General features: G+C 45.1%; 1 protein-coding gene across 2 annotated transcripts in view; it reads left to right on the top strand.

The window, feature by feature from the left end:
- The window catches only part of LOC124042111 (cAMP-specific 3',5'-cyclic phosphodiesterase 4B-like), a 135201-nt gene extending 118347 nt beyond the window's left edge, over positions 1-16854 (top strand). For both annotated transcript variants that reach the window (XM_046360447.1, XM_046360448.1), the window contains 9 exons: positions 5416-5509; positions 7909-8114; positions 8514-8612; positions 10202-10366; positions 10921-11020; positions 12725-12879; positions 13377-13499; positions 13982-14164; positions 14369-16854. In XM_046360447.1, the coding sequence (XP_046216403.1) occupies positions 5416-5509; positions 7909-8114; positions 8514-8612; positions 10202-10366; positions 10921-11020; positions 12725-12879; positions 13377-13499; positions 13982-14164; positions 14369-14668 (1425 nt within the window). In that variant the 3' untranslated portion in view covers positions 14669-16854. The remainder of the gene's footprint in view (positions 1-5415; positions 5510-7908; positions 8115-8513; positions 8613-10201; positions 10367-10920; positions 11021-12724; positions 12880-13376; positions 13500-13981; positions 14165-14368) is intronic.
- Positions 16855-20179: the final 3325 nt, after the last annotated feature.

Raw genomic sequence — 20179 nt, 5'->3', positions numbered from 1 at the left:
CCCTACCACTGAGGAAGTATAGCTCCCGCTCAGCCCAGTCAAAACTGTTCGCTGCTCTGGCCCCCCAATGGTGGAACAAACTCCCTCACGACGCCAGGACAGCGGAGTCAATCACCACCTTCCGGAGACACCTGAAACCCCACCTCTTTAAGGAATACCTAGGATAGGATAAGTAATCCCTCTCACCCCCCCCTTTAAGATTTAGATGCACTATTGTAAAGTGACTGTTCCACTGGATGTCATAAGGTGAATGCACCAATTTGTAAGTCGCTCTGGATAAGAGCGTCTGCTAAATGACTTAAATGTAAATGTAAGACACACAGAGAAGACACGTGTACAGACACAAATTTAGAGATTCAGGTGAAGCAAAGGACCTGCAGACTAGAGGACCTGCAGTGGCTAGAGGACCTGCAGTGGCTAGAGGACCTGCAGTGGCTAGAGGACATGCAGACTAGAGGCCCTGCAGACTAGAGGACCTGCAGACTAGAGGACCTGCAGACTAGAGGACCTGCAGGCTAGAGGCCCTGCAGACTAGAGGACCTGCAGACTAGAGGCCCTGCAGACTAGAGAACCTGCAGACTAGAGGACCTGCAGTGGCTAGAGGACCTGCAGTGGCTAGAGGACATGCAGACTAGAGGCCCTGCAGACTAGAGGACCTGCAGACTAGAGGACCTGCAGACTAGAGGACCTGCAGGCTAGAGGCCCTGCAGACTAGAGGACCTGCAGACTAGAGGCCCTGCAGACTAGAGGACCTGCAGACTAGAGGACCTGCAGTGGCTATAGGACCTGCAGTGGCTAGAGGCCCTGCAGACTAGAGGCCCTACAGACTAGAGGCCCTGCAGACTAGAGGCCCTGCAGACTAGAGGACCTGCAGACTAGAGGACCTGCAGACTAGATGACCTGCAGACTAGAGGCCCTGCAGACTAGAGGACCTGCAGACTAGAGGACCTGCAGACTAGAGGACCTGCAGTGGCTGGAAGACCTGCATCGGCTAGAGGACCTGCAGGCTAGAGGACCTGCAGTGGCTAGAGGCCCTGCAGACTAGAGGACCTGCAGACTAGAGGCCCTGCAGACTAGAGGACCTGCAGACTAGATGACCTGCAGTGGCTAGAAGACCTGCAGACTAGAGGCCCTGCAGACTAGAGGCCCTGCAGACTAGAGGACCTGCAGACTAGAGGACCTGCAGGCTAGAGGACCTGCAGACTAGAGGACCTGCAGTGGCTGGAAGACCTGCATCGGCTAGAGGACATGCAGGCTAGAGGACCTGCAGTGGCTAGAGGACCTGCAGACTAGAGGACCTGCAGACTAGAGGACCTGCAGACTAGATGACCTGCAGTGGCTAGAGGACCTGCAGTGGCTGGAGGACCTGCAGTGGCTAGAGGACCTGCAGACTAGAGGACCTGCAGACTAGAGGACCTGCAGTGGCTAGAAGACCTGCAGACTAGAGGACCTGCAGACTAGAGGACCTGCAGTGGCTAGAGGACCTGCAGTGGCTAGAGGACCTGCAGTGGCTAGAGGACCTGCAGACTTGAGGACCTGCAGTGGCTAGAGGACCTGCAGACTAGAGGACCTGCAGTGGCTAGAGGACCTGCAGTGGCTAGAGGACCTGCAGTGGCTAGAGGACCTGCAGTGGCTAGAGGACCTGCAGTGGCTAGAGGACCTGCAGCAGGACCTGCAGAGGACCTGCAGACTAGAGGACCTGCAGTGGCTAGAGGACCTGCAGTGGCTAGAGGACCTGCAGTGGCTAGAGGACCTGCAGACTTGAGGACCTGCAGTGGCTAGAGGACCTGCAGACTAGAGGACCTGCAGTGGCTAGAGGACCTGCAGACTAGAGGACCTGCAGACTAGAGGACCTGCAGTGGCTAGAGGACCTGCAGACTTGAGGACCTGCAGACTAGATGACCTGCAGACTAGAGGCCCTGCAGACTAGAGGACCTGCAGGCTAGAGGACCTGCAGACTAGAGGACCTGCAGACTAGAGGACCTGCAGACTAGAGGACCTGCAGTGGCTAGAGGACCTGCAGACTAGAGGACCTGCAGTGGCTAGAGGACCTGCAGACTAGAGGACCTGCAGACTAGAGGACCTGCAGACTAGAGGACCTGCAGTGGCTAGAGGACCTGCAGTGGCTAGAGGCCCTGCAGACTAGAGGACCTGCAGTGGCTAGAGGACCTGCAGACTAGAGGACCTGCAGACTAGAGGACCTGCAGACTAGATGACCTGCAGTGGCTAGAGGACCTGCAGACTAGAGGGCCTGCAGTGACTAGAGGACCTGCAATGGCTGGAGGACCTGCAGTGGCTTCACTCAGCTGTGTAATGTGTGTGTGCGTGTGAGCGTGATGTGTTTGGAAGGAAGACCTCTGTGAGAGTGCCTGTGCAGTGCACGTGATTCTGTTGCCATGGCTTTCAGGTTGTCGTGTAATTGGTTGTTGCTGGTTTGTGAGACCTGTGTTTTCTCCCTCTACCCAGCCCTCTCATTCCCACCATCTTTCTCTCCTTGTGTTGCAGTGTTTGTAGTGAAAAACAAACAAGTAGTGTGGTAACTCCATTAACAACACCCCATACTTCTCAATGGATATAAAATAACAGTAAACATTGATGGCGCTAGACATATTAAGACGAATGAAGACTGTGTCTGTTGGGGGCTAAAAGTGAGGACTGAGGGAAAGGAGGGGGTAGGAGAGGGAAAGGAGGGGGTAAGAGAGGGAAAGGAGGGGGTAAGAGAGGGAAAGGAGGGGGTAAGAGAGGGAAAGGAGGGGGTAAGAGAGGTAAATGAGGGAGTAAGAGAAGGAAAGGAGGGGGTAAGAGAGGTAAATGAGGGAGTAAGAGAAGGAAAGGAGGGGGTAAGAGAGGTAAATGAGGGAGTAAGAGAGGGAAAGGAGGGGGTAAGAGAGGTAAATGAGGGAGTAAGAGAAGAAAAAGGAGGGGGTAAGAGAGGGAAAGGAGGGGTAAGAGAGGGAAAGGTGGGGGTAAGAGAGGGAAAGGAGGGGGTAAGAGAGGGAAAGGAGGGGGTAAGAGAAGGAAAGGAGGGGGTAAGAGAGGGAAAGGAGGGGGAAGAGAGGGAAAGGAGGGGGTAAGAGAAGGAAAGGAGGGGGAAGAGAGGGAAAGGAGGGGGTAAGAGAGGGAAAGGTGGGGGTAAGAGAGGGAAAGGAGGGGGTAAGAGAGGGAAAGGAGGGGGAAGAGAGGGGAAAGGAGGGGGTAAGAGAAGGAAAGGAGGGGGTAAGAGAGGGAAAGGAGGGGGTAAGAGAGGGAAAGGAGGGGGTAAGAGAGGGAAAGGTGGGGGTAAGAGAGGGAAAGGTGGGGGTAAGAGAGGGAAAGGAGGGGGAAGAGAGGGAAAGGAGGGGGTAAGAGAGGGAAAGGTGGGGGTAAGAGAGGGAAAGGTGGGGGTAAGAGAGGGAAAGGAGGGGGAAGAGAGGGAAAGGAGGGGTAAGAGAAGGAAAGGTGGGGGTAAGAGAGGGAAAGGAGGGGGTAAGAGAGGGAAAGGAGGGGGTAAGAGAGGGAAAGGAGGGGGAAGAGAGGGAAAGGAGGGGTTAAGAGAAGGGAAAGGAGGGGGTAAGAGAGGGAAAGGAGGGGGTAAGAGAGGGAAAGGAGGGGGAAGAGAGGGAAAGGAGGGGTTAAGAGAAGGGAAAGAAGGGGGTAAGAGAGGGAAAGGAGGGGGTAAGGGAGAAGGTAAGAGAATGGGAGAGGAGGGAGGGAGAGAGAAGCAGTAGTTTGGTTGGATCCCTACTGCTGTAGTTTGGTTGAATACCTACTGCAGTAGTTTGGTTGAATACATACTGCAGTAGTTTGGTTGAATACCTACTGCAGTAGTTTGGTTGAATACCTACTGCAGTAGTTTGGTTGAATACATACTGCTGTAGTTTGGTTGAATACCTACTGCAGTAGTTTGGTTGAATACCTACTGTCGTAGTTTGGTTGAATACCTACTGCAGTAGTTTGGTTGAATACCTACTGCAGTAGTTTGGTTGGATCCCTACTGCTGTAGTTTGGTTGAATACCTACTGCAGTAGTTTGGTTGGATCCCTACTGCTGTAGTTTGGTTGAATACCTACTGCAGTAGTTTGGTTGAATACATACTGCAGTAGTTTGGTTGAATACATACTGCAGTAGTTTGGTTGAATACCTACTGCAGTAGTTTGGTTGAATACATTTTGACTTACAAATTGGTGCATTCACCTTATGACATCCAGTGGAACAGTCACTTTACAATAGTGCATCTAAAACTTAAGGGGAATACCTACTGCAGTAGTTTGGTTGAATCTGACCCTATGCTGTACATGTTTATCTAGAAATGGTTGATTTGTTTACCAAATATCTCAAAACAGGTCTGTCATAAAGCCGATACCCAATAAGAAGACATCATCCTTATATGGTATCAAACAAACAAGCCTATTCCCTTGGGGTCCAATACTCCCATGTCAACGGAAAGTTCCAGGAAACTATTTAAGCTACCCCCGGGACAGCCATATCCTGTTGGTCTCCATTGAGTATACCTAATACGGTGTCGTGTCATTTTCTGTTTCCCCTTTTAGATGTCTTGCTGGTCTATATGCAGTATATCTACAGTTAAATGGTGTCCGGTCATGTTACTCAGTTCATTGTCTTGCTGGTCTATATGCAGTATATCTATAGTTAAATGGTGTCCGGTCATGTTACTCAGTTCATTGTCTTGCTGGTCTATATGCAGTATATCTACAGTTAAATAGTGTCCTTTCATGTTACTCAGTTCATTTTCTTGTTGGTCTATATGCAGTATATCTACAGTTAAATGGTGTCCGGTCATGTTACTCAGTTCATTGTCTTGTTGGTCTATATGCAGTATATCTACAGTTAAATGGTGTCCGGTCATGTTACTCAGTTCATTGTCTTGTTGGTCTATATGCAGTATATCTACAGTTAAATAGTGTCCGGTCATGTTACTCAGTTCATTGTCTTGCTGGTCTATATGCAGTATATCTACAGTTAAATAGTGTCATTTCATGTTACTCAGTTCATTGTCTTGTTGGTCTAACACAGCAGTTATCAAAGCTTGATGATTAGTTGCTGATTTAAATCCCTTGGGATCCCGAGGACTGAGTTTGGGAAACGCTGGTGTACGTGTCGTGTATCTAACCTAGTGTTGTCCTCCTTTTCTGTTACTCCAATTCAAGAGGACACAGTTGATGCCATTACCCGGGGCAGCCATTTCCTATTGGTTTTCATACAGTCTATATAATAATATAACAACAATATATGCCATTTCAGCAAACACTTTTATCCAAAGTGACTTAGTGATGCATGCATACATTTTATATACGAGTAGGCCCGGGAAACGAACCCACTTTCCTGGAATTGCAAGCTCCATGCTCTACCAACTGAGATACAGAGTCTATCTAATGGCTATCTAACATGGTGTTGTGTCATTTTGTGTCTTCCCAGTTCAAAAGGATGTTGAACCGGGAGCTGACGCACCTGTCGGAGATGAGTCGCTCCGGCAACCAGGTGTCAGAGTTCATCTCCAACACCTTCCTAGGTAAGTCAACACACACACTATTACATACAGTACAAGTACACTTGAAACTAAATAACACATATTATTTATTCCACTGCTGTGCTGATGGACACTAAATGTTCCTCCTCGACCTGAATGGGGATGTTTTGACTATTATTGGCTTCTCCACCGAGAGAATGAGAAAGAAGGAATACCTGATTAAGGAGGAGGAGGGAAAAGGCTGGAGGGACAGAGAGAGAGAAAGAGATGTTGCCGAGTGGGGTATCGGTGTGGAGTTGCTCTGCACTTGTTTCAAACCAGTCTGATCTGGTCTGCTGGAGAGTTCCCTCTCTCACCGCAGAGAGAGGAAGAGGGAGACCTTCAACCCTTCCCAGGGACTCTGGAGTGTTCCCTCTGTCACTGCAGAGAGAGGAAGAGGGAGACCTTCTACCCTTCCCAGGGACTCTGGAGTGTTCCCTCTCTCACTGCAGGGAGAGGGATAGAGAGACCTTCTACCCTTCCCAGGGACTCTGGAGTGTTCCCTCTGTCACTGCAGGGAAAGGGAGAGGGAGACCTTCTACCCTTCCCAGGGACTCTGGAGTGTTCCCTCTGTCACTGCAGGGAGAGGGAGACCTTCTACCCTTCCCATGGACTCTGGAGTGTTCTCTCTCTCACTGCATAGAGAGGGAGAGGGAGACCTTCTACCCTTCCCAGGGACTCTGGAGTGTTCCCTCTCTCACTGCAGGGAGAGGGAGACCTTCTACCCTTCCCAGGGACTCTGGAGTGTTCTCTGTCTCACTGCATAGAGAGGGAGAGGGAGACCTTCTACCCTTCCCAGGGACTCTGGAGTGTTCCCTCTCTCACTGCAGGGAGAGGGAGACCTTCTACCCTTCCCAGGGACTCTGGAGTGTTCCCTCTCTCACTGCATAGAGAGGGAGAGGGAGACCTTCTACCCTTCCCAGGGACTCTGGAGTGTTCCCTCTCTCACTGCATAGAGAGGGAGAGGGAGACCTTCTACCCTTCCCAGGGACTCTGGAGTGTTCCCTCTGTCACTGCATAGAGAGGGAGAGGGAGACCTTCTACCCTTCCCAGGGACTCTGGAGTGTTCCCTCTCTCACTGCAGGGAGAGGGAGAGAGAGACCTTCTACCCTTCCCAGGGACTCTGGAGTGTTCCCTCTCTCACTGCAGGGAGAGGGAGACCTTCTACCCTTCCCAGGGACTCTGGAGTGTTCCCTCTCTCACTGCAGGGAGAGGGAGACCTTCTACCCTTCCCAGGGACTCTGGAGTGTTCCCTCTCTCACTGCATAGAGAGGGAGAGGGAGATGGAGACCAAAATTGTTTTGTGTTCTGCATTGCTGCTTGCACCTGTCAGGTTGAGGCAAACCATCTCTATGCCTCATAGAGAATAGAGTAGTGTGTGAAACAACACACACACACACCACGTGTTACTCACATGTAGAGCCTCAAGAGAGGTCACTTCACCGCCACCACAACAAGCCACCTGCATACTGCCCAGCCCCTCCTCCAAACTATTCTGCTTAATATGACACATTTCTACGGATTGTTATGGTTTGGGAAAAAAAGGCTTTTATTTATCCACAACAGTATTCAATCACTTTTCTTGTATTTATCCATAACAGAATTCGTTCACTACTCTACTTGGAATTGATGCCTCATTAAATATTATGGGAAGTTCCAGGAATTTCTCAGTAGCTGATTTGTAACAGGTTATTTCTTCGTCATAAGTCATTAATAAAGTGTTTGCTACTTGTTGGCTATTTGCTTCTGGATGTTTCCTGGAGAAGAACAGATAAGATAAAAGGAGAGTTGCAGAGATGCGTGAGAGCTAGTAGAAGGGATTGATTACCATGCTAATTGAATGACTATCAGTAGACTGGAAGGAAGGTGTGGTCAGGGGTGTGACAAATGAAATGCGTGTCTGCAAGGAAACTAATACAGACCACTGATACATAGTCATATACAGATGTTGGATCTTAATTTGATCACCCTGCTGTTGAAAGAGATTTCCTACACAGCAGAAAATGCAAACTATTCAAGGTTTAAAAGGCTTCTAAAGTGTATAATATCCACTTAAAAATGTATCAGCCCATATCAAAATGTAAATTCATTATAATCCACACAATAATTCATCATGTACTGTTGTTGAAGGATTATTTTCCTGCTGTGAGAAACCAGTCAATTTAAGATCCTACATCTATAGCGTCCCTCTCACGTTTGTTGTTGGTATTTAAATAATAAATGAATGTTGCATATCGAGGTAGATGTCCATATGCACATAAACTGTGCTTTATAAATGTACATATCAATATAAATGTTATGCTCTGCGATCATGACTTCATCATTTGTTGTTTGCAAGTCTATATTTTCATTTTACGGTGCAGTAGTTTAACCTTCCTCCCTCCATCCCTCCCTCCCTGCAGACAAGCAGAATGAGTTGGAATTACCGTGCCCCATGGCCAAGACCAGAGAGTGGAAGAAGAGACCCCACCACCAGACCCAGCTGGAGGGTCAGGGGACCTTGACCCAGATCAGCGGGGTCCGGAAGCTCAGCCATTCCACTGGGCTCCAAGGCAGCAGCATCAGCCGCTTTGGGGTCAAGACAGATCAGGAAGACCTGCTGTCTAAGGTACTGGGGAAGTCTGTATTAATAAACACTATGGGCCTGCACAGGAGGATACACTGTTACACAATACATAGAAATGTATTGTCTAGCACTGGTATGACTGTCTTTCATATAGAATAGGAAATCATGTCATCTCTAATCATTCCATTTCTTTCTGCAACATTCAGAATGTTTCACCTCATTTAATTCACCCCAGAGGAGGTTTATTCTATTTAAATTCAATGTCGGGAAATTAAGGGAACTTCAGATCCGAGACTCATTCGAAATAAATGGCACTTTTTGATTGGTAAATTGAAAATGTTAATCTCTCTCTCTCTCTCTCTCTCTCTCTCTCTCTCTCTCTCTCTCTCTCTCTCTCTCTCTCTCTCTCTCTCTCTCTCTCTCTCTCTCTCTCTCTCTCAGGATCTTGAGAACATCAACAAGTGGGGTTTGAACATCTTCAGGGTGGCCGAGCACTCCCACAACCGCCCGCTCACATGCACCATGTACACCATCTTCCAGGTCAGTGTTCTTCCTCTTTCTCTTCTTCCTCTTCCGTTACTGTCAGAGTGCAGCATTTCCCCTGCAGGCGCGCGCGCACACACACACACACACACACACACACACACACACACACACACACACACACACACACACACACACACACACACACACCAGGGGTGATTCGCCAGCACACAGTCTATAGTAGTGTATATCAGTTGTCTGTGTTGCCTTAATGTATCCTCATCTTCTGGGTGAGAATCTGAATGATCTACTGTAGTATGAACATCTAGTCATGAGGATGAATGGACCGTCACAATGAATTACTCAGCCAGCCGAGTCAAGCAATTCTTACTCCTTTACAGTTTTACTCAGGTTGATAGATTGATGTTTTACTCAGGTTGATAGATTGATGTTTTACTCAGGTTGATAGATTGATGTTTTACTCAGGTTGATGTTTTACTCAGGTTGATGTTTTACTCAGATTGATGTTTTACTCAGATTGATGTTTTACTCAGGTTGATAGATTGATGTTTTACTCAGGTTGATAGATTGATGTTTTACTCAGATTGATGTTTTACTCAGGTTGATGTTTTACTCAGGTTGATCGATTGATGTTTTACACAGGTTGATGTTTTACACAGGTTGATGTTTTACACAGATTGATGTTTTACACAGGTTGATATTTTACTCAGGTTGATAGATTGATGTTTTACTCAGGTTGATCGATTGATGTTTTACACAGAATGATGTTTTACACAGGTTGATGTTTTACTCAGGTTGATAGATTGATGTTTTACTCAGGTTGATGTTTTACTCAGGTTGATCGATTGATGTTTTACACAGGTTGATGTTTTACACAGGTTGATGTTTTACTCAGGTTGATGTTTTACTCAGGTTGATGTTTTACTCAGGTTGATGTTTTACACAGGTTGATATTTTACTCAGGTTGATGTTTTACACAGGTTGATGTTTTACACAGATTGATGTTTTACACAGGTTGATGTTTTACACAGGTTGATGTTTTACACAGATTGATGTTTTACACAGGTTGATGTTTTACACAGGTTGATGTTTTACACAGGTTGATATTTTACTCAGGTTGATGTTTTACACCGGTTGATATTTTACTCAGGTTGATGTGTTACACAGGTTGATGTTTTACACAGGTTGATGTTTTACACAGATTGATGTTTTACACAGGTTGATATTTTACTCAGGTTGATGATTTACACAGGTTGATATTTTACTCAGGCTGATGTTTTACACAGGCTGATGTTTTACTCAGGTTGATGTTTTACTCAGGTTGATGTTTTACACAGGTTGATGTTTTACTCAGGTTGATATTTTACTCAGGTTGATGTTTTACTCAGGTTGATGTTTTACACAGGTTGATATTTTACTCAGGTTGATGTTTTACTCAGGTTGATATTTTACTCAGGTTGATGTTTTACACAGGTTGATATTTTACTCAGGTTGATGTTTTACACAGGCTGATGTTTTACTCAGGTTGATGTTTTACACAGGTTGATATTTTACTCAGGTTGATGTTTTACTCAGGTTGATAGGTTGATGTTTTACTCAGGTTGTGTGTTACATGTCCCGTGCAGGAGCGAGACCTGATGAATACGTTTAAAATCCCTACGGACACCTTCGTGACCTTCATGATGACCCTGGAGGCCCACTACCACTCAGACGTAGAATACCACAACAGCCTCCACGCTGCAGACGTGGCCCAGTCCACACACATCCTGCTCTCTACACCCGCTCTGGACGTAAGTCACCTGACCTAGCTCTACTTATTATACTGCTGTTTTCTCTTCTCCCTCCTCTCCCTCTCTTTCTCCACGTATTGTCAGAGACCTAGTTGACATCAGCCCAAATGATAAAGCCCGCAGCCACAGCTTGACTGCATGTTTGCCTTTTAGACCTTGGTAGCTGAAATGCTCAGTGTTGTTGCTTTTTTTCATCTGTTCTTTATCCAGTCAGATCTTGAATTACGATTCTGTTCTCTAGCAACCTGTCTTCTTGATTTGTTTTGAAAATGCCGACGAAAGGGAGTGACGAACACCATCTCACATAACAGACCTTATAATTCATGTATACGAGCAAGTGACACCACTCAACCGAAATATGTCATCGCTGCTCAACCTAGATAGGTCACACAATAATGAGTTACGACCAGATGAATGTGTTACTCTATCTTTGCCAAGCAGATTTTTTTTACTACAATGTGAAGCCTTTTACTATCAATGTGGAAAACTCATCAAGTCTCTCCGTTTTCCTTTCCTTTTGCTCTGCCCCTGTCTCTCGTCCTGTCCAATCATAGGCCGTCTTCACGGATCTGGAGATCTTGGCGGCCGTCTTTGCGGCAGCCATCCATGACGTGGACCACCCTGGGGTCTCCAACCAGTTCCTCATCAACACCAGTGAGTACTTTCTCCCTCAAAAGCTAACAGTGAGTACTTTCTCCCTCAAAAGCTAACAGTGAGTACTTTCTCCCTCAAAAGCTAACAGTGAGTACTTTCTTCTTCAAAAGCTAACAGTGAGTACTTTCTCCCTCAAAAGCTAACAGTGAGTACTTTCTTCTTCTTCAAAAGCTAACAGTGAGTACTTTCTTCTTCAAAAGCTAACAGTGAGTACTTTCTCCATCAAAAGCTAGCAACAGTGAGTACTTTCTTCTTCAAAAGCTAACAGTGAGTACTTTCTCCCTCAAAAGCTAACAGTGAGTACTTTCTTCTTCAAAAGCGAACAACAGTGAGTACTTTCTTCTTCAAAAGCTAGCAACAGTGAGTACTTTCTTCTTCAAAAGCTAACAGTGAGTACTTTCTTCTTCAAAAGCTAACAGTGAGTACTTTATTCTTCAAAAGCTAGCAACAGTGAGTACTTTCTTCTTCTTCAAAAGCTAACAGTGAGTACTTTCTTCTTCAAAAGCTAACAGTGAGTACTTTCTCCATCAAAAGCTAGCAACAGTGAGTACTTTCTTCTTCAAAAGCTAACAGTGAGTACTTTCTTCTTCAAAAGCTAACAGTGAGTACTTTCTTCTTCAAAAGCTAACAGTGAGTACTTTCTCCATCAAAAGCTAGCAACAGTGAGTACTTTCTTCTTCAAAAGCTAGCAACAGTGAGTACTTTCTTCTTCAAAAGCTAGCAACAGTGAGTACTTTCTTCTTCAAAAGCTAGCAACATTGAGTACTTTCTTCTTCAAAAGTTAGCAACAGTGAGTACTTTCTTCTTCAAAAGCTAGCAACAGTGAGTACTTTCTTCTTCAAAAGCTAGCAACAGTGAGTACTTTCTTCTTCAAAAGCTAGAAACAGTGAGTACTTTCTTCTTCAAAAGCTAACAACAGTGAGTACTTTCTTCTTCAAAAGATAGCAACAGTGAGTACTTTCTTCTTCAAAAGATAGCAACAGTGAGTACTTTCTTCTTCAAAAGCTAGCAACAGTGAGTACTTTCTTCTTCAAAAGCTAGCAACAGTGAGTACTTTCTTCTTCAAAAGCTAGCAACAGTGAGTACTTTCTTCTTCAAAAGCTAGCAACAGTGAGTACTTTCTTCTTCAAAAGCTAGCAACAGTGAGTACTTTCTTCTTCAAAAGCTAGCAACAGTGAGTACTTTCTTCTTCAAAAGCTAACAACAGTGAGTACTTTATCCCTCAAAAGCTAACAGTGAGTATGTTCTCCCTCAAAAGTTAGCAACAGTGAGTACTTTTTTCTTCAAAAGCTAACAACAGTAAGTACTTTCTCCCTCAAAAGCGAACAACAGTGAGTACTTTATCCCTCAAAAGCAAACAGCAGTGAGTACTTTATCCCTCAAAAGCTAACAGTGAGTATGTTCACCCTCAAAAGCTAGCAACAGTGAGTACTTTATCCCTCAAAATCTAGCAACAGTGAGTACTTTATACCTCAAAAGCTAACAGTTAGTACTTTCTCCCTCCAAAGCTAACAACAGTGAGTACTTTATCCCTCAAAAGCTAACAGTGAGTACTTTATACCTCAAAAGCTAACAGTGCTGAATGAATAAGTTCTGCTACTTTAGTACTACTTTATGTTATCCTTTACTATATCTTTGACTATATTTTATCCCCTCAATTCTTCCCCATTGCTTCTTATAGTCCATCTATCTCTCTGTGCCCAGACTCAGAGCTGGCCCTGATGTACAACGATGAGTCTGTCCTGGAGAACCACCACCTGGCTGTGGGCTTCAAGCTGCTGCAGGAAGACAACTGTGACATCTTCCAGAACCTGACCAAGAAAGAACGCCAATCCCTCCGCAGGATGGTCATAGACATGGTGAGAGAATGTCCAAGTTCTGACCAAACATATTTCATTCTGATGTCCCATTCATATGAGCGTTCGACCGTGGGTCGGTCAGTCCGTTGGTCAGTCCAGTTTTCTATACCTGTCTTAATTAAATGAGATATATTAGGTTTCTTGGCGTCAAAGATCACACATCATATATTACTGCATCATAAACATTACATTACATTACATTTAAGTCATTTAGCAGACGCTCTTATCCAGAGCGACTTACAAATTGGTGCATTCACCTTATGACATCCAGTGGAACAACCACTTTACAATAGTGCATCTAAATCTTTTAAGGGGGGGGGGGGTGAGAAGGATTACCTTATCCTATCCTAGGTATTCCTTAAAGAGGTGGGGTTTCAGGTGTCTCCGGAAGGTGGTGATTGACTCCGCTGTCCTGGCGTCGTGAGGGAGTTTGTTCCACCATTGGGGGAACAATAAACATGTAGGAATCACAAACAACAATCTCTCTCTCTCTCCAGGTCCTGGCCACAGACATGTCTAAACACATGAGCCTATTGGCTGACCTGAAGACCATGGTGGAGACCAAGAAGGTGACCAGCTCTGGAGTGCTGCTGCTGGACAACTACACAGACAAGATACAGGTAGGAGATCACACTCCTGCATAGGAACGCATGTGTGCCACACACACACACACATACACACAGACATGCACACACACATATATACACACACACATACACACAGACATACACACACACATATATACACACACACATACACACACACACACATACACACACACACACATACACAAATATACACACACACACACATACACACAGACACACACACACATATATACACACACACACATATATACACACATACACACACACACACACACACATACACATACACACACACACACACACACACACACACACACACACACACACACACACACACACACACACACACACACACACACACACACACACACACACACACACACACACACACACACACACACACACACACACACACATACACACAGACACACACACACACACATACACATACACAACCAAACTCACACAACCCTCTCTCCTCCCCTCTGTTGCAGGTGATGCGTAACATGGTCCACTGTGCTGACCTCAGTAACCCCACCAAGTCTCTGGACCTTTACCGTCAGTGGACCGACCGCATCATGAACGAGTTCTCCCACCAGGGAGACCGCGAGAGGGAGAAAGGCATGGAGATCAGTCCCATGTGTGACAAGCATACGGCTTCAGTGGAGAAGAGTCAGGTAGGTTACTAATACACACTGTATAGAGGTTAACACACACACACGCATACGTACAGTACTCACACTGCTCACATGTACACATCCTACACAAACATACATACTGTATAGAGGTAACACACACACACAACCCCCTCTAGTGTGGTTATTACAGTATGTACACTATTGTATCTTTAAATCACCTCTCTCTCTCCTCCCTCTCTGCAGGTGGGTTTCATAGACTACATCGTCCACCCGCTGTGGGAGACGTGGGCCGACCTGGTGCACCCGGACGCCCAGGACATCCTGGACACCCTGGAGGACAACAGGAACTGGTACCAGAGCATGATCCCTCAGAGGCCCTCTCCCCCCTTCTGCACCGGTGACGGAGAGGGGGACGGAGAGGGAGGACACAGATTCCAGTTTGAGCTGACGCTAGATGCCGAACAGGATGGAGAGATGGGAGTGGAGGAGGGCGAGAGAGGGACGGAAGAGGGGTGGTCGCCAGTTGACCAGGGCGGAGTGTAGATGAACACACGTGGGGCTTCCCCCACATAATGAGCCGTGACCTGCTATCTTCATAAATGGAAGCACCAGTTTTAGGTTGTGTTTCACATCTTGTTCTACTGCAGTGGAGGAATCCTGCAATCTGGCTCTTTGGCGTTGCTCTGCTTATGCACTAGGGCCTGACTGGCTTTGGACCCATCCAGAAGAGGGTGGGGAACCACAACACTTGATTTGGGAGCCCTCAGGAAGAAGAGTATGAAGAGTTGAAGAGTGATGCCTTGAAGGAGTCCTGTTGAAAATGCTAGTGTGTGACAGAAGTACCGTATCTTGGTTTTTGGTAGCCAGATAATACAATCTTTGTCCTGACAAATACTGAAGATGAAACTAAGCTAGGCGAAGACACTCTGTTGCGTTCAATTGGGACAAGATCGAAATACTTGCACTTCAGAGCGATCTTTGTTCTTCGTGACTATTTTCGAGTACATGTTTTGTTTTGTAACAGGATGGGATGTTGCCGGGTAGCATCCCATGTTCAAACTAGTGATCCACAGGTGTTTATAACAAAGAACATCTACCCTAAGAACATCTACCCTAAGAACATCTACCCTTTTTGTGACAAGTGTTTAAAGACTTTTGTGTGCCTTTTGTTTTTTACGACGGGTTATTTTGGACGTGATTTTATAATTTATTGAACAGGTTTGAACACGTCTTCCTGATATTTTTCGGCAATAGTCGCACAAGTTGCACTTTTTCTAAGGGTAGGAAGGGAGCTGGGAACATGTTTAAACTAAAGAGTCAATAAATCTACTAATGAGAGGTTCTTCATTACAGCCAATTCATGACTCTATACACGTATTGTTATATGGTACCTCACACATTTCAAATCAATATCAACAAATGCCACAGAACCTACAAGTTCCATATTCACAGCGAAAGGCAGTTTGCAAACCTGTTACTTTTGATTTTACATATTTGCTTCACCGTAAAGCAATGATCTCGATCTTTTCCCATGTAATCTGTCGAAACCAATACGCTCCGAATACGTACTGATTAATGCACATTAACAGCCGAATGGAACTCTGCCCTAAGAGAGGTGTATTGCCATACCTGATTAATGCACATTAACAGCCGAATGGAACTCTGCCCTAAGAGAGGTGTATTGCCATACCTGATTAATGCACATTAACAGCCGAATGGAACTCTGCCCTAAGAGAGGTGTATTGCCATACCTGATTAATGCACATTAACAGCCGAATGGAACTCTGCCCTAAGAGAGGTGTATTGCCATACCTGATTAATGCACATTAACAGCCGAATGGAACTCTGCCCTAAGAGAGGTGTATTGCCATACCTGATTAATGCACATTAACAGCCGAATGGAACTCTGCCCTAAGAGAGGTGTATTGCCATACCTGATTAATGCACATTAACAGCCGAATGGAACTCTGCCCTAAGAGAGGTGTATTGCCATACCTGATTAATGCACATTAACAGCCGAATGGAACTCTGCCCTAAGAGAGGTGTATTGCCATACCTGATTAAAACTTCAATCAAATTTCTTCATATATATATATATATATATTTTTTTTTCAATATATTTGTAATTTTCCATATCACCCTTCCAAGAATGGAATATATATATATTTTAAGAGGTGTAAATTTGACCTCTTAATATAATGAATGCATATAATTAAATAATTGAGGCCAATCAAAATAATCCTTTGAATGGTTCCTTTCTGAACAGAGAGAGAGAGACATCTGATATTCTGAAGCCCCAGACCAAAGTCAAAAAAACAAACCTCTATTCAACAATGTCTGATGTCAGCTAATGTTACTATTTTGCCATATCCTCCTTGAGCTGACACCTCACAAGTTTAGGCAGAAATGGCAGAACAAAAACTAAACCAAAAAACAGATGGCACCTTTTTAAATGTTGATTCAATGATCATTTAATGTAATCTAAAATGTCCCCTGTAGTTTTCTCCATAATTTCTGTCAAGCACTTTGACCAGTTGGATAGCTCAGCGCCTAGTCTGTCAGCAATACATGTAAATGGTACTGCGATGTAAACTGCAGCTCTCAGCTGTGGGGAGATCAGCAAAACATCACTATGTGACAACATTTCCCACATTGACTCTGTGTGTGTGTGTGTGTGTGTGTGTGTGTGTGTGTGTGTGTGTGTGTGTGTGTGTGTGTGTGTGTGTGTGTGTGTGTGTGTGTGTGTGTGTGTGTGTGTGTGTGTGTGTGTGTGTGTGTGTGTGTGTGTGTGTGTGTGTGTGTGTGTGTGTGTGAATGAGGAAAACTTAGCCACTCAATCTCCTCTTCTTTCCACCTAGTCCTGTGTCAAACCTTGAACTGTTTGAAACAGTTTATTTATGATCTTTCATCTGTAAATAGAACAATATTTATAAACTGTACATTTGGTATCATTTATATGCACTACCATTACCTGTCAAAACAAGTCAAACATTTGTTCAACTGTATAATATAATACTCAAGATTTACACAGAACATTCTTAAACAGCCTTTCAGATTCACAATGGTGAGGAGTCTATAGTAATGTACAGTAGTCTACAGTGGTCTACAGTAGTCTATAGTAATGTATAGTAGTCTATAGTAGTCTACAGTAGTCTATAGTAGTCTATAGTAGTCTACAGTAGTCTATAGTAATGTGCAGTAGTCTATAGTAGGCTACAGTAGTCTATTATAATGTACAGTAGTCTACAGTAGTCTATAGTAATGCACAGTAGTCTACAGTAGTCTATAGTAGTCTACAGTGGTCTACAGTTGTCTACAGTAGTCTATAGTAGTCTTCAGTAGTCTACAGTAGTCTATAGTAGTGTACAGTAGTCTATAGTAGTCTACAGTAGTCTATAGTAGTCTACAGTGGTCTTCAGTAGTCTATAGTAGTCTACAGTAGTCTATAGTAGTCTTCAGTAGTCTACAGTAGTCTATAGTAGTGTACAGTAGTCTACAGATTTACACGGAACATTCTTAAACAGCCTTTCAGATTCACAATATTCAGATGGTGACATTGTGTAGTAATGTACAGTAGTCTACAGTAGTCTATAGTAATGTACAGTAGTCTACATTAGTCTACAGTAATCTATAGTCGTCTATAGTAGTCTACAGTAGTCTATAGTAGTGTACAGTAGTCTACGGTGGTCTATAGTAGTCTACAGTAGTCTATAGTAGTGTACAGTAGTCTACGGTGGTCTATAGTAGTCTATAGTAGTCTTCAGTAGTCTTCAGTAGTCTTCAGTGGTCTATAGTAGTCTATAGTAGTCTACGGTGGTCTATAGTAGTCTATGGTGGTCTATAGTAGTCTACAGTAGTCTATAGTAGTCTATAGTAGTCTATAGTAGTCTACGGTGGTCTATAGTAGTCTACAGTAGTCTATAGTAGTCTTCAGTAGTCTAGTAGTGTACAGTAGTCTATGGTGGTCTATAGTAGTCTACAGTAGTCTTCAGTAGTCTACAGTAGTCTACAGTAGTCTTCAGTAGTCTTCAGTGGTCTATAGTAGTCTATAGTAGTCTACGGTGGTCTATAGTAGTCTACAGTAGTCTACAGTAGTCAAACACACAACATCTCTTGGGCGGTGCTTGGCAGAAACGTAATTCCTTGGTTTCTATTGTCTCTAGTAGTCTACAGTAGTCTATAGTAGTCTACAGTAGTCAAACACACAACATCTCTTGGCAGAAACGTAATTCCTTGGTTTCTATTGTTTTCTGGAGCCATATGGAGGCTGCATAGTTCCTATATTATGTACGGTGACGGGTCATTGTACAGCTTTATGTTTATTGAAATATTACATTGTTTAAGATGTACTTATATTTCCCATGTATTTCTCAAAAGTCTCACACAATGTATGGTAAGGTATTGTATATTGTGATCAACAAATATTTTGTATGAAATTATTAAAATGAGCATGAATTTGTCTTGTTTTGTGTCGTAACTTCCTGTAATTGTAGTGTCATATAGGATGTAAGTCAACTTTAGTTTTGAAGGAACAACATACAGTACATTTAAATGAAGTAGACTCTGGTAATAGCATCTAGTCCAGCATTTTTCAAACCTCTCCTCGTCAACTAATCTCCCAGACCTTTCAGCATGTTGTGGTTCTGAACTAGCACACCTGATGCACCTATTCAAGGGCTTGAAGTGATTAAGTGACGAGCTGAATCCCGGTGTGCTAGGTGATAAATACATAGAGCGTCTCAGGGTTCTTTTTTTACCTTTATTTAACTAGGCAAGTCAGTTAAGAACAAATTCTTATTTTCAATGATGGCCTAGGAACAGTGGGTTAACTGCTTGTTATGGGGCAGAACGACAGAGTTGTACCTTGTCAGCTCGGGGGTTTGAACTTGCAACCTTCCGGTTACTAGTCCAACGCTCTAACCACTAGGCTACCCTGCCCCCCCAAACAAGGCTTCATTAGTCTACTCAAAAGCCCCTGGCTGCCCTCCGATACCGTCACAATGTATCCTTCCTTCCTCCCATCGTTGATGCCATCACAGATCTGACATGACTTGATGGGTAAAAACAACATAGACCAATAGAAACCTTCCTTTCACCTACTATGCAATCATTTGGTGGCAGCGGTGGGGTGTCCCCTGTCCTGCGGTGTCCCCTGTCCTGCGGTGTCCACTGTCCTGCGGTGTCCACTGTCCTGCGGTGTCCTGCGTTGTCCCCTGTCCTGCGGTGTCCCCTGTCCTGCGGTGTCCCCTGCCCTGCGGTGTCCCCTGTCCTGCAGTGTCCCCTGTCCTGCGGTGTCCCCTGTCCTGCAGTGTCCCCTGTCCTGCGGTGTCCCCTGTCCTGCAGTGTCCCCTGTCCTGCGGTGTCCTCCTGTCCCCTGTCCTGGTGTCCCCCCTGTCCCCTGTCCTGCAGTGTCCCCTGTCCTGCGGTGTCCCCTGTCCTGCAGTGTCCCCTGTCCTGCGGTGTCCCCTGTCCTGCGGTGTCCCCTGTCCTGCAGTGTCCCCTGTCCTGCGGTGTCCCCTGTCCTGCGGTGTCCCCTGTCCTGCAGTGGACTCCAAGGCTCATCCTGTCTAGACCGGAAGTGATGAGTGCATCACAATGGCTGCAGGAGGCCATCGATGAGCTACACCAGTTGTTGCCCGACCTTGGGCAGTATCTGAAATGGCAAAGGCAGGAGCAGAGTATTTGGTGGTTACATTACACCTCGCCAGCAGCATGATTACCTCAAGGAAGCAAAGAAGGGAGGATTTATTTTAAAAGTGTTGGGACAAAGGCTTCTCTCCACTGTGATCTTGTTGACTTTGCTGTTAGACTGCTGCTGGAAGCAGGAAAGAATGTCAACAGGAACATCGAAGCTATGCGTTCGGCCCTGTGGGCGCTAACCTCTCTCACATTGCCACCAGACACAGTATCACAGCCCAGTGAGGCATAGATGGGGTCAGGTATACATGGTTGTTAACGTAAGGGCTGAGCCTTTCCCCACAGGGTAGGGTGTCTTTCCAGAGAAACCATCAGTATTCATTGTCATGTTGATGCTGTCACTGTGATACATACTGT

The sequence above is a fragment of the Oncorhynchus gorbuscha genome, linkage group LG08, assembly GCF_021184085.1.
Source record: "Oncorhynchus gorbuscha isolate QuinsamMale2020 ecotype Even-year linkage group LG08, OgorEven_v1.0, whole genome shotgun sequence".
Classification (NCBI taxonomy): Eukaryota; Metazoa; Chordata; class Actinopteri; order Salmoniformes; family Salmonidae; genus Oncorhynchus; species Oncorhynchus gorbuscha.
Note: the sequence above shows the minus strand (reverse complement) of the source record. Positions and strands in the feature narration are given on the sequence as shown.